The sequence below is a fragment of the Tachysurus vachellii genome, chromosome 21 (assembly GCF_030014155.1).
Source record: "Tachysurus vachellii isolate PV-2020 chromosome 21, HZAU_Pvac_v1, whole genome shotgun sequence".
NCBI classification, from domain to species: Eukaryota; Metazoa; Chordata; class Actinopteri; order Siluriformes; family Bagridae; genus Tachysurus; species Tachysurus vachellii.
Window position 1 is genome coordinate 6,857,875 of NC_083480.1, and position 15,600 is coordinate 6,873,474.

Below are 15,600 nucleotides of genomic sequence, written 5' to 3' on the forward strand. Positions count from 1 at the left end.
AAGTTCATTCATATATTCACCGCTTTTTACCCGGAGATGTGACTTCCTAAGTTTTTGTATTATGATACAATAAATCTTTGCCATATAAATCAAAATAATATATTAAACTCCAGAGTCGAGAGCGCAGTTTAGCAGTAGACATCAGATTTGTGTAAACTAGGATAAGCTTCTTGCGAAGCAGGACTTGATGGTTCGAAATGTCTAAAATTGTAACCAGATGTTAGCCGTCAGCCTTGAGACGAAGTTGCTCGTTCCACAAACTGTTGATGCAGAATTCCCAAAATTGAGATTGTCGGTCGGGGTTTGACTAATTTCCCTGCAGCTGATTAAATAATTGTTTATTTAATGTAAGAGGGTCTGTGGATTGCCTAAGAAAATTAAAAATTTCATTCAATTTCAGTGGCTTTGTGTAGAAAACATTCCTTTTAAGCTCTTTATCCTCCGACTGAATGTTGAAATGATTGTAATGATAGATTTTCAATTGGTCTTTCTTGATTAGCATCAGTCCAAAGGTTTTCTTGCAGTGATGGATCCGCTCACTTTGTTAGCATTTTGCTTGGGCATGAATTCAGACATGTAATCATACAGTTGACCATGTGAAAAGCCTACTGAATCAGCGTCAATATGAAATCCGGAGTCGAATCAGTTGTGAAAAATACATCACTCACATCTGCAGTGTCAATTTATATATATATATACATATACTCTATATATATATATCTATACAGTATATCAGTGCTACTCTAATAGCACTCAATCTTTCCTAGTGTTGAATTGATTTGATTGATTTGATGGCAGCTGCCCACCTCTTTCACCTGGGAGCAGTAGAGGAATTTAGTCGAACATGAGAACATGTTCATTAAATAAATACATCTAATTAGGTCCAGGCTCTAATTACTTCTGGTTCTTTTTATGAGGGATAAAAATCAGCCTGGCTCCCCAGAGCACTCGAAGCAAGGCATTAATAATCAATCATGTCCAAACAGAAAGCACCGGGCTACACCCACAGAAAACACCCATGAGCAGCAGGGCTATTCATCACAGCCTGCACTGCAGACACAGGGAGCCATTTTGCTATTTGCCTGGATTAATGCTTCCTCGATCACCCACTCTAGAGCACCTTCTCGATCCAAGTGCTGCTCGCTGCATGTAAGAACGTTACCCCTGAAAATCTGCTATGTTGCCCGTATTTATCCCAAACACATTATGAATGTTTTCAAGCTTGGCAGCACCAGGATGCTTTATGAAAGGGACAATGAGTGGTGAAGCACAAGCCAAGGTTTCTTGTTGTTACAGTAAGCCATGTGTTTATGGATGGCAGGAGTCACATCAGCGGCAGTAGGGTGCAGCGTGTGGGATAATGCACGGCTCTGGGGGAAGCCCATGATGGATCCCACCCAGCAAGAGCAACGTGAGGAGCAGATGCAGCGCTGGACACAAGTAGAGCAGGGAGGGAATAGGGCCTTAGAGCTTGGCAGACACGCTCTCTGTGCATAAAAAAAGACAATACATTACCCCGCAGAGCGAGTGACGTGGCAGGCGAGAAAAATGGCCAGGCACTTAGGGGAAACAGAGACGATCAAGACTTTCTCTCCTTTCTCCTTGCCTTCGGAGCAGCTGCAGCCATGCAGGAGATTCTACTTTTTTATTATTATTATTTCATTTTAACTTGTCATATTCTATGAGATCAAATGGGTAGGGATTGAAACCTTGCAAAGCCTGGTACATGTTAGTTTTTACAGTTGACAGAGCACTCTAGATGATAATTGAATTGGAAGTTTGGAATTATAAGTCATTTGACAGAAGACAGCGTTTTCTTTCTTTTCAGCTGTAAGTGAGACTTGAAATTGTTGGTTTGATCCCTGTATATACAATAGCTTGCAATTCTTATTTCTCTTACACACACACATGCACACAGTGTATAAAGTGGATAGATAGTTGACTCTCAGCCAAATGTACATTTAAAAAATTCTATACTGTATATTGACATTTAGCAAGAGTTATATTAGTGCCTGCTTTTATTTGCTCTTTCTTTCCCATAATTCCCACCAAGCTCAATATTAGCTGAAAAATGTTGTAAAATAAATGTTAAAACCATGTGTAAATTAGCAGCATGCATGTTGATGATTAGAGCTAGGTAGACATTGTTGCCAGGTGCACAGTTTTCCCCCAGAACTGGAAACATTTATCAGATTTCCTCATGTCTGTTCATTTAATTCTACACTATTTTTTGTACAGCATGTTCTATACATCGTTCTCTCTTCATTAAGACCACTTAATAATCAAATAAAGCACGTTAGCTGCATTAATGCCCTCAACACTGTTTGTTCAGACTCAGGAGTCTTTATTTAAGAAGATATTCATTTAACACATTATCTGTGTTATGGAACTTGCAGTTCCTTGTCCCGAGTTCTTCCAGAACTTCACAAGCACCACTTTTAATCCAGTGAGTGATGAATCATGTTGCAGTTTTTGCCCCGGTATACGTGCATCTAACGCTGAGTCTGGGTTTGCGCTGGACATGTGGGTTTGTGTTCGATTTGGTTTGGCAGATTGATCAACAGCTAAACGTCACCTGTTTTTGGGATCTTTGACAAATGAACAGCAAAAACAGTGAGACAAATAGGAGAGGTGCGGGCGTAGTGTGCTGAGCCTGAACACATTAGGCACGTTCTCAGCAGCTGTGCTAATACTGTGAGGAGAGACTGGGCAGAGGCAACACGTGTGAGTGATTTGGCTCAGCAACCCAGAGGGCTAGAGACAGAACTCCACTGAGCTGATGACGGACACTCTGTTTGGCTTGTAACGCTAGAACAGGATAGGAAAGAATAAATCAATCAATCATGGCGCGCCTGTCAGACCTAGCATGTGGCCCTCTAAAAACCCCACTGAGATGGGAAAATATATATGTTCTCGCTTTAAGGTTACAAGAGAACATTGGATTGGGCGTAAATTACCCGTAATTTGATTTTTAACAAACCCGCTAGCCAGGTTTTTTTTGCGGATTTGACAGTATGCAGTGGACGTTTCATGCACAGGTGCATGCTGTAAAAATACATAATCAAGTCATTGCTGTAAAAATAGTTTTAAGTAAAATTATTTTTACATTATCAAGAAAAAGGTTTTGATTTGTTTCTCACACTTTATATTCAGCATGAAGTGTGTAGCGACTTCTAAAAAAAAAACTGCTGACAACTTGGTAATCCTGAGAACGTGTGTTTGTTTTATCTACTGAAATAAGGCCCTATGGACCAGATACGGGTTTTAAAATAGCCTCTGGCGTGAAACATGAACAGCCAGTCGGCGCGGGAATACGACTTGGATGAAAAGCACTATTGTCGCAGTGGCTTTGCATTTGTTGATAGCTCACGAGCAAAAAAAAAAAAAACTATTAAATTATTGCTGTCGTTTTGCGGCTTTATGGCCACACAGGCTACCATCCTTCATTCACTCTCATTTCTTTTCACTTTGCATGTATCTGTGATTAATGGCGGATGTCAACTCTTAGAGTGAGCAGGTATCAGCGAATGCAAGATCATAATTAGTTTAGCTGACGCGGGGCCCTCTGATAACGCTTGCATCTGGATGGAAAAATTGCCCTGTAGGGAACTGGCTGCTCCCCAAAACTTTTTTACTGATACATTTTGAAACACCCGATGAATCAAGTGCCCTTTGCCTGCCAAGAAAGCTCTCCAGCCTTTGCGCCAAAATTATGTCTGCAGAAAGCTTTCCATTCGAAATGTATTTGAGCACAATTAGGAGCATTGTATTTTTCTGGCAAAGGGAATATCATCCCTGCACAAGCCTTCTGAAGGTGAATAAATCACCCACATTCTATAAGAGCAAATGAGTTTTACAGGGCCATAAGCTGGATAATTCTCTCTTGATGTCCTGGCTGACTCACAAGCCGTTCACTCGAATCACGTAGAATTTGTGGTATAGATAAAAACAGGAGTAATCAAATGTGCGATGAGGAAATCTTTCTATGAATAACTTCTTTTCAACCAAAGCACATTGGTCCACATGGGTGGTAGATTAACTTTTAAAATTGGTCTAGAGTTGAAATTTTATTCGTTATTTATTAATCGTAAATGTTATTCAGAATCGGTTTTTCAAGCTGAGCTGGCACTGATTAACTGAGTGTTTTGGGTTCAGATGTACACCAGTCTAAAGCTGATTGTGTCAGGAGGTGGCTGGGGGAAGTCGGTGTTGTCACCACTCACACACTGATAAAAAAAAAATAAAAAAAGTACAGAAATCATTTTGAGATTAAGGATCACTTTTATCCATCACACTATATACTGATGTTCCTGATTGGACAGCATGTCTCTTCGTATCAGGCCATCACACTTTGCTGCTGAAAGCCGCATGATTACTCTCTCTCTCTGATTATCCATCACAGTGTCCCTCTTTAGCCTTTTTTCCCTTTTTTTTTTCTTCTTATCCTTTTATTCGTCTTTCTTTGTAGTCTCGCTCACTCTCTCTCGCTCTCTCTTCTATGATTTCAGAGACGGCGGGGATCAGGGGTCTTCTGTGCCAACTGCCTGACCACCAAGACCTCACTGTGGAGGAAAAATGCCAATGGGGGCTATGTGTGCAACGCGTGTGGCCTCTATCAGAAGCTCCACTCGGTAAGGGGGAACTAAGAAAACAACCAGCCAGAGGGTGGGGAGGGGAGAGAGGAAGGACTTTTCACCAGCCCACCTACAGACTACAGAAAAAAAGGAAAGTTCAGCTAAACTGAAAGGTGCCAGTACAGCCATTTCTCTTAGACTCCACTAGACCAGTCAGCACCCTTGTAACTTTCTCACCTCTTCAGTCAGATAATAGCCTCTGGAAGTAATCCTGTAGTCTCCCAGAGCCCTGCTTCCTGGTGGTTTCCCACACTAACTTATTTATGGCATTCTTTATCATGCCACAGTTATGATAGCCAAGTCAATAAGACAGAGAAAATGTGCTTTTGGCTTTATATTGAACAGATACTTATTTGTAGAGCAGTTTTTACCTCAGTTTAGTCATTGGTTATATGATTATTTGTGGAGAGAACAAGCTCCTTGTTGTAAACACAGCTTTTCTGTACTGAATCGTAAAGGCACTTTACAATTGCATTTAGTTCACAGCTCTACGGTTCTCTGCTCTGCTCTCCGACTTCAATTGGATCCAAATGCACAAATTTGTGTGTGTACATACAGTATGTGAACGTGCATTCGGCCATCTCTTTCCACACTCGAGCCCTGCCCTGGAACCTTGAAGTGTACTTGTGCTTTGATACAGTGTCTGGATAAACATAACGGGTAAATAAATTTGTCAACATGTGAGGAATTACACAGGCGAAACAGAGCAAGCGTTATGCTTGTGCCCAGAATGCATTAATGGAATTTGCTCTGCTTATACATTTAAGCTCTGAACCGCCGATGCAGCTGTACAGAGCCAAAAGATTTTCCCCCCTGTTAGTATGAGAGGCATTTGATTTGGGAGGCTATCAGGCCAAGAGCCTGGGTGGCAGAGGCCTCGCAACAGAGTGCTGTCTGAATCACTGTGGTCAAGTAGGACAAGGAGGATGCTCGAGCCATAAGGCGCTCTTTCAGAGGCCGTGCCACCAGGTGGTGGGAGTCGGCTCGCAGCCAACCATAAAGCCTCACATCTTACAACTACCTAGTAGACTTTTGACCAGATCTGTGAAATATGGTATACCAAATTTGCTGGACGATTTAGTTTGCCACATGTAATGATATGCACCTGCACATCTGTCTGTGGAATAACCAGGAACTGAATTCCAGAGAAGGATAAAATTGAGCTGTTTAATATCAGTGCATGATCAGTACAGTGAATTTGAGAAGTGCAAGTGGATTTGGATGGATTTTAACGCAATCTACCATTAAATAACCTGGCTTTATTAATACTATAACCATGGAGTGCCGTTATGACAGTTCCACTGAAAATAACACGCGAATAATGGAGGAAACTGACATTTTATCTTAGAATCCCAGATACAGTTCTTCTTCTCCTCTTGCAGTAAACCTCCAGTACTTCATCGACTGTCACCTCCAAATCCCTGAGCTCACAGTGTAGCTATCTGGCTTTCAAACAGAAACAGAAGAAAAAAAAATGCAGAATCTGGATTAATCCTGTTTCTAACCATAGCTGCTGTTGGCCTTTATAGCGTGAATAAACAGACCAAGGGATGCGTTCATTTGATGTCTGGGTTAAATATGGAATCGTAATGACGACTTTGTTTAGCTTTTCTGAACATCATTATAGCACAATTACTGCATGGAACATGTTATTTGACATAATTATCTCTGCTGTATGATTATGTTAAATGTTAAAAAATTGGAATTGTCAGAAAAGATTTCAGCAGTGGCTTCCAGCTCACAATCAAATAATCTGTCCCCTCTACCACTAGAGTATGGTAACTGACACAAAGGTTTCACATACAAACCAACAGATTCTAGAAATAATCCAGCAAACAATTTTTATATTTTCGTCAATAATTAAATTAGCTCTATCTATATTGACCTATTCACCTAAGATATGTATTAATATCTAAGCTACTAGATATAATCCAGTGTTGTATTTGTTTGTGAGTAATTGATTGCTTTTTAGCTCTCAAGTTGTTTTTCTTTTCGAACATGTTGGACCATCAGACTTTTACACATCCCACAGCACTGTACAATAAGCAGACTGGACAAAGCATTATCAGTTATCAGAGTCATGTTCAAGTTTGAGCTCAGACAGGAAGATGAAGTTTTTTGACATGTCTGATCACAAGGTTCTTGGATGTCTCATTAATCAACTTGGCTGTTTGCTGAACACTGTACAGCAGCAAATTCCTGTCCTCTGATACAGCTGTGGGATTCTAGCAGTATTTTTTTTCTTTTTTCTACATAAGTCATTTCATAATATCACCTCATAAACCCGTGCTGTCACGGGCTCTAAATGGAGGTCCTTGTGCCAGAACACATTGCTACAATAAATGTCTTTCAGATTTTATCTTCTAATAATAGGATTCAACATGTGCACTGGGTATGGCCTGTGTAACCGGCCAATATAAAACGCTGTGAGAAGCCTCTGTTTCATTTTTCATGCAAGACTCCATGACATGGCACTTTTATGACATGGGACAGACCTGAAGAGCAAATTATTGCATGAGAATTTCACGTAGCTTAACTCTGTGTCTGTCTGGAAAAGGGGGGGGAAGGAGGGGGGAAAACAGAAAGATTGTGAACCTGCAAGCTAGAAAGCAGGGTGAGGAAAAAACTTTTTTATTCCTGCAAATTTAAATCTAAGCTTGACCTCAGAGATGCTCTTTCAGGTTTATCCTCCACACTTCCCACAGAAAGCTTTGTGAGACAGCTTTAAACACGGAGGAGCCTGAGGAACAACGATAGGTTCTGAAATGCAGAAAGCAACCTCGTGCAGGAGGACAACTGAAAAGTACTGCGAAGAGAGGAGCTTGGGGGGTGCTCAAGGTTGCAGAGGCTTGGTTTTACCTTCTGTCAGCAGAGTTAAGTGCTGTCATCCATCGCCTCAAGGCAAACACAAAGTGGTTAGAGAATCTTAGATTTCTACTAACTTCTGCAGTGTCACGAGAATATGAGAAAATACACGATCAGTCCACAAGAAATCTGTCAACACCGTGAACACTAGACATGTCGTCCTCAAACACGTTGTTAATCAAATTTCTTTTTGCATTGCTTTTAAATTCTACGCTGAATTTACGTTCTTCTGTCCATGATTTTCTATTGTCTTCAAATTTCTTAACTTTTTTCCTTTGGCTTGAATGAAATTTAAAATATACAGTTTGGCATGGACTTGTTAGTGGTAAATGTCACTCATCAAATATAATATTTCAAATTCATTCAGGTTCTTCATCTCCTGCATTATGGAACTGTAATGGAGCACAAAGAAGTGCTCCTTCATTAACTCATTCATCCATTTTTTAATCATTCTTTCATTTGTAAGCATTTTATCTGGTTCAGGGTTGTGGTGGATCCTATCTGAGTAGCAAGAGAGAAGCACTCAATATTAATAGATTTTAATAAAGCTGCAGCTGGAATTTTTCATAATGCTATGAGCTAAACTTTAATTTTGTTATTGAAAATTCTTACAATGGGAATAACCAAAAACCCAGATGCAATTTAGTCTGGCTAGGGACAGAGAGCGATAGACGGTGAGAGCCGAAGAGAGGCACAGAGAGTGTACATGTGCACCGAGGGCCAGAACTGGTCTGGCAGTAGAGGGCACTCTTTCTTCTTGTCTGACATTGCATGAAGATCATTTCTTTAGACATACAGCTCGAGAATGTTCACTTTCACGCTGTCCAGCACATGTAACAAGTAAGCAAGAGAACTTAAGCAGGTCTGTACAATTTGCTAAACTCAAACCACAGCTCCGATCACATGCGTCTAATTATTGCTCCATTGAACACATTGAGAAATGTTTGCATAACTTTAAGTGGAATTGTGTTTCTGATTAAACTGCCGTTTCAGTGAGGAAGAGACGATACGCTCCCTTTGCATCATCCTCGCTCACTCCCTTTCATCATTCCTGATGCCGTCCTTCTTATTGTTGTGCCTTTCCTGAGAAAATATCGATGAACCATGGTGCAATAAAGGCAGCTCAGCTCCATGTTACTTTTAATATTCCCTGTAGTATTCACTCCTCACAGCAAGAGTACAACCTGGAGAGGAGAAATCAAAACACTTTTATTTGCGTTCCTGTGCCATATTCTCTCTTCTCTGGCCTGGAGGGGAAAAATGAAATGAAATGGCTTCACCTTCATCCTTTGCCTCTACCCTCCCAATTAGATGTGGCTCCCAGTGGCTTGTGAAGGATTTGTATAGAGGAAGAGACGACGTGGGAAAGTGGTGTCTAGCAGCGGAGTGGAACCCGAAATGAGATGTGACACCTGACTGAAGTTTGCTACCTACATGCTAGAGCCAAACGGCATGAGGCAATTTTAGGGCAGATGAATAGGTTGCAGCACAAGTTATGACACCGTGGACATGGTGATTAATGATCGCTTATCCAGTTGTTTTTCTTTCACTGGTAGATCTGCCGTACTAGCTCATTGCAACGGTATCCCCTTTATGCCATCCCATCTATTATGCTTTTTGAAGCTGTCCATTAATATGTTTCTAATGGGCCATCGTCAGTAAGTGATATACAGAGCGTGTGTTTTATACATGGATAATAAAGGGTTAGCATCTATATGAGCTGCATGTGAAGTGCTAACAGAATAATAAAGAAATAATTAATAGTCAGTTGATGACCAATTATTACACTAACCAAGCTAATTATAGGAGTGTGACCAATTGAATCATGTCGATTTAAATTCATTTACAACGTAAGGAAGACACCTGCAAGACAGACGTCTGCGCTCTCTACACCAGACTTCTGCGCTCTCTACACAGGGTTCTTACTTCTTCTTCTGAGCATGCACAGAACACTGATTAAATGGATCCTCACAGTAAAAGCACATTAAGAAACTGAAAGTAATACAGGCAGAAAGACTGTAATTTTATGGCAATTTTGTATCTAATTTTGACATTTGCCTAATATCATTCAAAAAGGGACTAGAATAGAAATGTGTTGAAGTTTGGCAATGACTTTTCTCCACCTTTCGTGCACCAGTGCTGTACACTGAGGTCCGCCATATGTTTTAAATTATGAACGTTATAAAATCAAGCTTTGTTCTTTTGCAAAGCTTATAATAACAATCATCTTTACTTCATAATCCTCAATAATATGCCCTTCTGTCTTTCTATCTTTTAGACTCCCAGGCCACTGAACATTATCAAGCAGAACAACGGCGAGCAGATCATCCGTCGGCGCACACGGAAACGGCTGAACCCTGACAGCATGGCATCAGACCAGGCAAGCTCCAAGCAGCAACGTGTCAGCACTGAGGATCGGCTCAACGGCAGCCCATTGGAGCGCAGGTCTGACGAGCCTGGAGCTGAGCCCCACGGCCAGTCAGGCAAGGGCCAGCCAAGCCCACGCTCCACCCACGCCTTCCTGCTTAGCCAGACGCTAGAGATAAACAAGCGCATAGCTCACAAGAGCCCTGGCGACAGCACAGGACCAGAGGGCAACGGACCAGGTATGGGCACACAGGTCGCTTCTGAAAGGGGCAGTCCCATAGAGAAATACCTACGCCCATCCAAGCAAGCAAGCTACTCACCTCCAGGCAGCCCCATTGAAAAGTACCAGTACCCTGTCCTCAGCCTACCAATTGTCCACAGTGAGCTCCAGAACGAGGCAGACTGGCTTCGTTTTTGGACCAAATACAAGATGGCCATGCCTGGAAACCCGGGCCATTACCTCGGCCTACCTAACCCATGCCAAAGCTTTGTGCCTTACCCCAACTTCAGTCTGCCCCCTCACTTCCCACCACCTCCACCTTCTGGACCTGACAGTGACACCCCTCTTGACCTGGCCATCAAGCATCATTCCAAACCCAGTTCCCTGCCCAATGGTGCCACCATGCCCAAGGAGAAGGTCCCGCTGGATAAACGGGCATCTCCACTGGCAAACAGAGACATTGAGGCCAAAGAGGAAGATGGTGCTGTCCTACAGCCCATCAAACCTGAAAGAATTGATCAGGGCACCCAGGATGAGCTGTGCAGTAAGTGTGCCCACTGTGGCATTGTGTTTCTAGATGAAGTTATGTACGCCCTGCATATGAGCTGCCACGGTGATGGTGGACCCTTCCAGTGCAGCATCTGCCTACATGCCTGCACTGATAAGTATGACTTCACCACCCACATCCAACGAGGGCTCCACCGCCCTGCCCCTGACCCAAACGCTAAGGTCACGGATGAATGAAGCACAGTTAAAGCATTATGGAAGGAAGCTAATAAGGGACTCAGCAGGAGAAAAACATTGTACGCATGAACGCGTAAGATTTTTTGTCTTTGATCAAAATGTGCCAAGATGTCTCCTGGCACTTCAGCAACCAATTTAAGGGCCATTGATAGACAGCATTTCTATTCAGACTCATGGCGACAGACTCTTGGCTGTTTTTTTTTTTTTTTTTAAGATATGCCTTTAAGGAAAATGGTACAAGTAGATTTAATTTAGAAGTAAAATGATTAGATATTTTTCTTTTTGTATTTCTTTTAACCCAGACTTTTCATTTGACAAAGCAGATCAGTAAGCTGGGTACATGTACTCCAAACTGAATTGTGTTTATTGTATCAGGGCTGTTCCCAGCCTACTGGAAAGTTCTCTCACCTGGTTTTGAACAAAGCGGGGATGTGGGACTCTGCGTGGCAAACAGTGTGCAAACATGCCAGTTCTTTGTCACTATGGCAACACCATAAGGGAGTTTCATCCTCAAAACAAACATCCTCAGGGAATGTATATGGCTGAAATAGATGACATATTAGTTTAGGCCTTTTCTGTCTCTGGTTAACATTATACTAAATATCTTACAGTTTAATGTTGCTTTTCATAATGTATATTTTCCCCTTCGAGAAGTAGTGTTGGATTACTGTTGTTACATGATTCCATCGAGACGCGTTAGCTGCTGCCTCGGTTGCTGAGATGGCAACCTGTCACTCTAGAAATTTGGGAAGGAATTTAAAAAAAAAAAAAAGGTATATTTTCTAAGTCGATAATAGGAATAATCATATTACCAGTGCCTGATAAAGTATTTTCTACCTGATATGTTGATATGCAACATTGAACTTGCATCTGAAATAAGGGCCTTGAGCTTGGCTCTGAAAAAGTTTACATTTGCAAATGTAGCAAACAAGGTAATGAAGCAAACACCTGCTAATGTTTTTTTATTTCTTTGACATAAAATGGAAAAATACGGTCATCCATACCATTTTGTTTTCATATTTTAACTTTTTAAAGGTGGACATTAAGCAAAAAGTTTATGTTTAACCACCAAAGGCACTATCCATTCCAAGCGTAGTCCTTTATGACTTTGTTCATCCATCTTTATTTGTGTTCTTTATGCTTTATAGTTAAATAGCTTGTTATAATGGACTTGCATTTCCTTGTATTTGTCTGTCGGCATTTAGCTGATCAAACTCAAGACTTTACGTGCTTATTTTGGTGTCGTAGAGTTTTGGGGGAAAAGCACCTCACCCCTTTACCCCCCCCACCACACGCTCTCTCTTGTCTTTCAACCAGCATGAATTTGAGTCTGTTTCTTTGTAGAGTTTTCTTTCGGAAAGTAGGAAACAGACATGAAATCTCATGTTAATATTTAGCAACCGCAGGTGTTTTTTGTGCCTTCTGATGAAACTTTTCTTAGAGAGGTATAACATTGATCTGCTGTTGTAAGCGACACTTTTTCATGGATTACACTCTCTTCACAGCTCTACAGTGCTCCTTCGATCATATTGAACAAATAACTGAGAACTGTGTCTTACTTATAGAACAAGTTGCCCTAAAATGGTTTGATTATGCATTTGGAAATGATACCGAGAACCAAAAACGCAATCCTGTTTTAAGCTCAACAATTTAAGTTATTAATTACGCATGCTTTTCACTTTTTCCACTTGTTTTTGAGATAACACTCTGTGCCTAGATTATCACAGTCCACATCAGCTAACGGTTTCGTGTGCTTTGTTTCACTCGACATTTCTCCTACCCACAGTCTCTCTCTCGCTCACCTCCCCTCTTATTTTTTTTTTTTAATCAGCCATGGACACAGTAAGCTGGGTCTAAGTCTGACTACACACAGACAATATTTATATGAAATGGGGCTGTGAAAACGAGAGGGAGAGAGAGATGCTCTGGAGGTCTCGAGGACGTCTCTACATTTCACAGATCCTCACGTATAGCCTTACAATGCTGCTTAACTGCAAAAGCCTTTCGGAGATAATTATAAAGTGTTGCTTTTTTGTTGGAGCATTTATACAGTTGGGTATTACAAAGACCTTTGTTTTCTGCAAACCTTTCAATTTGTAATTATGTTAATGCTTGCACTTCAGTTATTCATTTTTTTTTTTTTTTTTTTTTTTTTTGGTTTTGCCAAGGAAGAAATGTGTTTTATTAGCATGCTATTACTATGAAGAGGTACTGCATTGTAATAAGCGAACAAGATTGTGCCTTTTTTTTCTTTATTTCTTTCTTTCTTTTTTATTTTTTGAAAGCCTTCTTTAAGGCTTTTGCAACATTGAAACACAAAGGAGTATTTGTTTATGCCTGATTGCTGGTTTGGCCCTCGTCAAGGCAGAAGGCAAGACTATGTAAATGTTTTAACTATTATTTTTAGAACATTATTGTTTTTTCACCTTTGCTGCATTAAAGTGCATAGATGACGGTTTAGAATTTCTTTATTTTGATTTTCTTCAACTGCCACCTTAACATTTTTGTGTTGTAGGTTTTACATGCAAAAAGTTTCAAAAAAAAAGATGGCAAAGATGTCTGTTACATCTAAACTTGAATAATGATGCTGATAATAATAATAAAAATAATAATAAAAATAATAATGATAATAATAATAATAATAATTAATAAAGTAATAACGAAACATTTTGGCAAATTGTGCATTGTTTTGTTTGTTGTGTTACTTCAAATATCACTGTATGAAGATACTGATGCCGCATCAGGTTCAGTGAGCTCCAGGAGTCGCATGTGTGCACATGGATTTCTTTCAGAGAACTAGTTTATTCCCACAGCCCCTAAACATGCCAGTAGTCGATTCTCTACACAAAATGAGGTGCGTGTGTGTGTAGTCGTGTGTGTGTGTAGTCGTGTGTGTGTGTGTAGTCGTGTGTGTTCAGTAGTTTTAATCAATTCAATTGTAAATATAATTCTATATCCACATGAACATACTTTTACAGACTGAGAATTTAGTATAATTAATATAGGATGTGTAAATTCTGGTTTTAAAGGAATCAATCTAAATTAGTTTTTATATTTACATACATACATATTTCTTTTTATTTCTTTAGTAATTATTACATTAATTTAATAATGTTTTGCTAAAAGCCACAGATTGATTTTACACTGTGGTGGTTATTGTTAGCTTTGATTACAAGTTATCTGAGTCTTAATTCTGTGTCATTCAGAAGTTCAGACGAAAATGTCCTGGATAAAGCGTCCAGGAAGGATATAGTAGTTGGACAATTTGAAGATTAGAAATAAATCACCTGGTGTTTTTCCAGTCTTCAGCTGTCCAGTTTGGGTGAGTGTGTACTCATGATAGCCATAGATTCTTGTTCTGAGTTGACAGCAGTGGAACCTGATGTGCTCTTCTCCTCTTGTAGGTTTTATATATGTTTTTAATCTGAGATGATTTTCTGCTCACCATGGTTGTAAAGAAAGTTTATTTGAGTTACTCTAGACTTCCTGTCAGCTCAAACCTGTCTCAATTTACTCTGAACTTTCTCATAAACAATGTCTTTCAGCCTGCATTATTTCAGCTCACAGGATGTACAGTACTAGAGACTGCTGTGTGATAATCCCAATTTCTGAAACACTGAAACATCACGTGAAGTCCTCCGGCTGTGTCTGTATGAGTTACCGCATTGTTCTTCTGCCACATGACTGATAAATAGGATAACAATATAAATGAGTGCACAGGTGTTCCTATTAAAGTGGACAGTGAGTGTATAAATCAGATCACTTTGACCATGTAATCTGATTGGCTGAGCTGATGCCAAAGTTAAAACCTAGATACATGCACACAATAATTCTGTATTACTGCACTAGTTATTGAACTATTAAAACCTTTACACATTATTCTGGGCATCTAATGCCCTACTCATAGCTCATTGTGTTGCTTAGCAACCACAGATATTATTAACATATTAACATGCTGCAATGCTTGGAGCAAGAATTATTTATTACAAATCTTACTCATAATACATATTTTATTCTTTCCATCTACATATATGTGGATATCTGTTTATTTCTCTTTGTCTGATTATGCCCAAAAGGTAGAAGGGAGGATATTTAATTAATTCATATAAATTCCAGAAAGTTTTGCTGAGACACAACAATTCTCTGTATGTAATTTATTGATTTTAATTAGATTTAATATGTAATACGATTTCAGTGCAAATATAAACATGAAATCTTTAGCGATTTGATTTGTACGACACCTTTTTTCCTTAATTTATTATAAGCAGTGTACATAGTAATTCTTCTCAATATATTATTTGTAGTAGTAGTAGTCCTAGTAGTAGTATATTTACATTTCAAGCCATGTCTATACATTTGTAGCCTATTTGAGAGATTTTAATAAAAATAATTCTCATAAAATTCTCTCATTAGACTATAGTTTCCCCAGGATTGTAGTTTTCAAAACCTTGCTCTCTCTTTCTGTCTCTCTGTCTCTGTCTCTCTCTCGCTGTCTCTCTCGCTGTCTCTCTCTGTCTCTCTCTCTCTCTCTCTCTCTCTCTCTCTCTCGCTCTCTCTCTCTCACACACACACATATATATATACACCTATTTCTGCAAGGTCTACAAGTCCAAAATGATAAGAGAGGGCCTTCATATTATCTTTTGCTTTCATAACTTATCTGAGAAGTTTGTTTCCCCTAACACACATGGCCACAGGCAAAAAGGCCAGACTGGGATAAGCATTGACCCCTGTGTTGATTGGACGTTTCGGTACCAGTAGATTCAATTG

At 39.9% G+C, this 15,600-nt stretch overlaps 1 protein-coding gene across 6 annotated transcripts in view; it reads left to right on the forward strand.

Annotated features, from left to right (window-relative positions):
• trps1 (trichorhinophalangeal syndrome I) overlaps positions 1-12,992 on the forward strand; it is a 102,222-nt gene extending 89,230 nt beyond the window's left edge. For all 6 annotated transcript variants that reach the window (XM_060897551.1, XM_060897552.1, XM_060897550.1 and 3 more), the window contains 2 exons: positions 4,509-4,631; positions 9,778-12,992. In XM_060897551.1, coding sequence (XP_060753534.1) covers positions 4,509-4,631; positions 9,778-10,830 — 1,176 coding nt within the window. In that variant the 3' untranslated portion in view covers positions 10,831-12,992. The remainder of the gene's footprint in view (positions 1-4,508; positions 4,632-9,777) is intronic.
• The last annotated feature ends 2,608 nt before the right edge of the window (positions 12,993-15,600 follow it).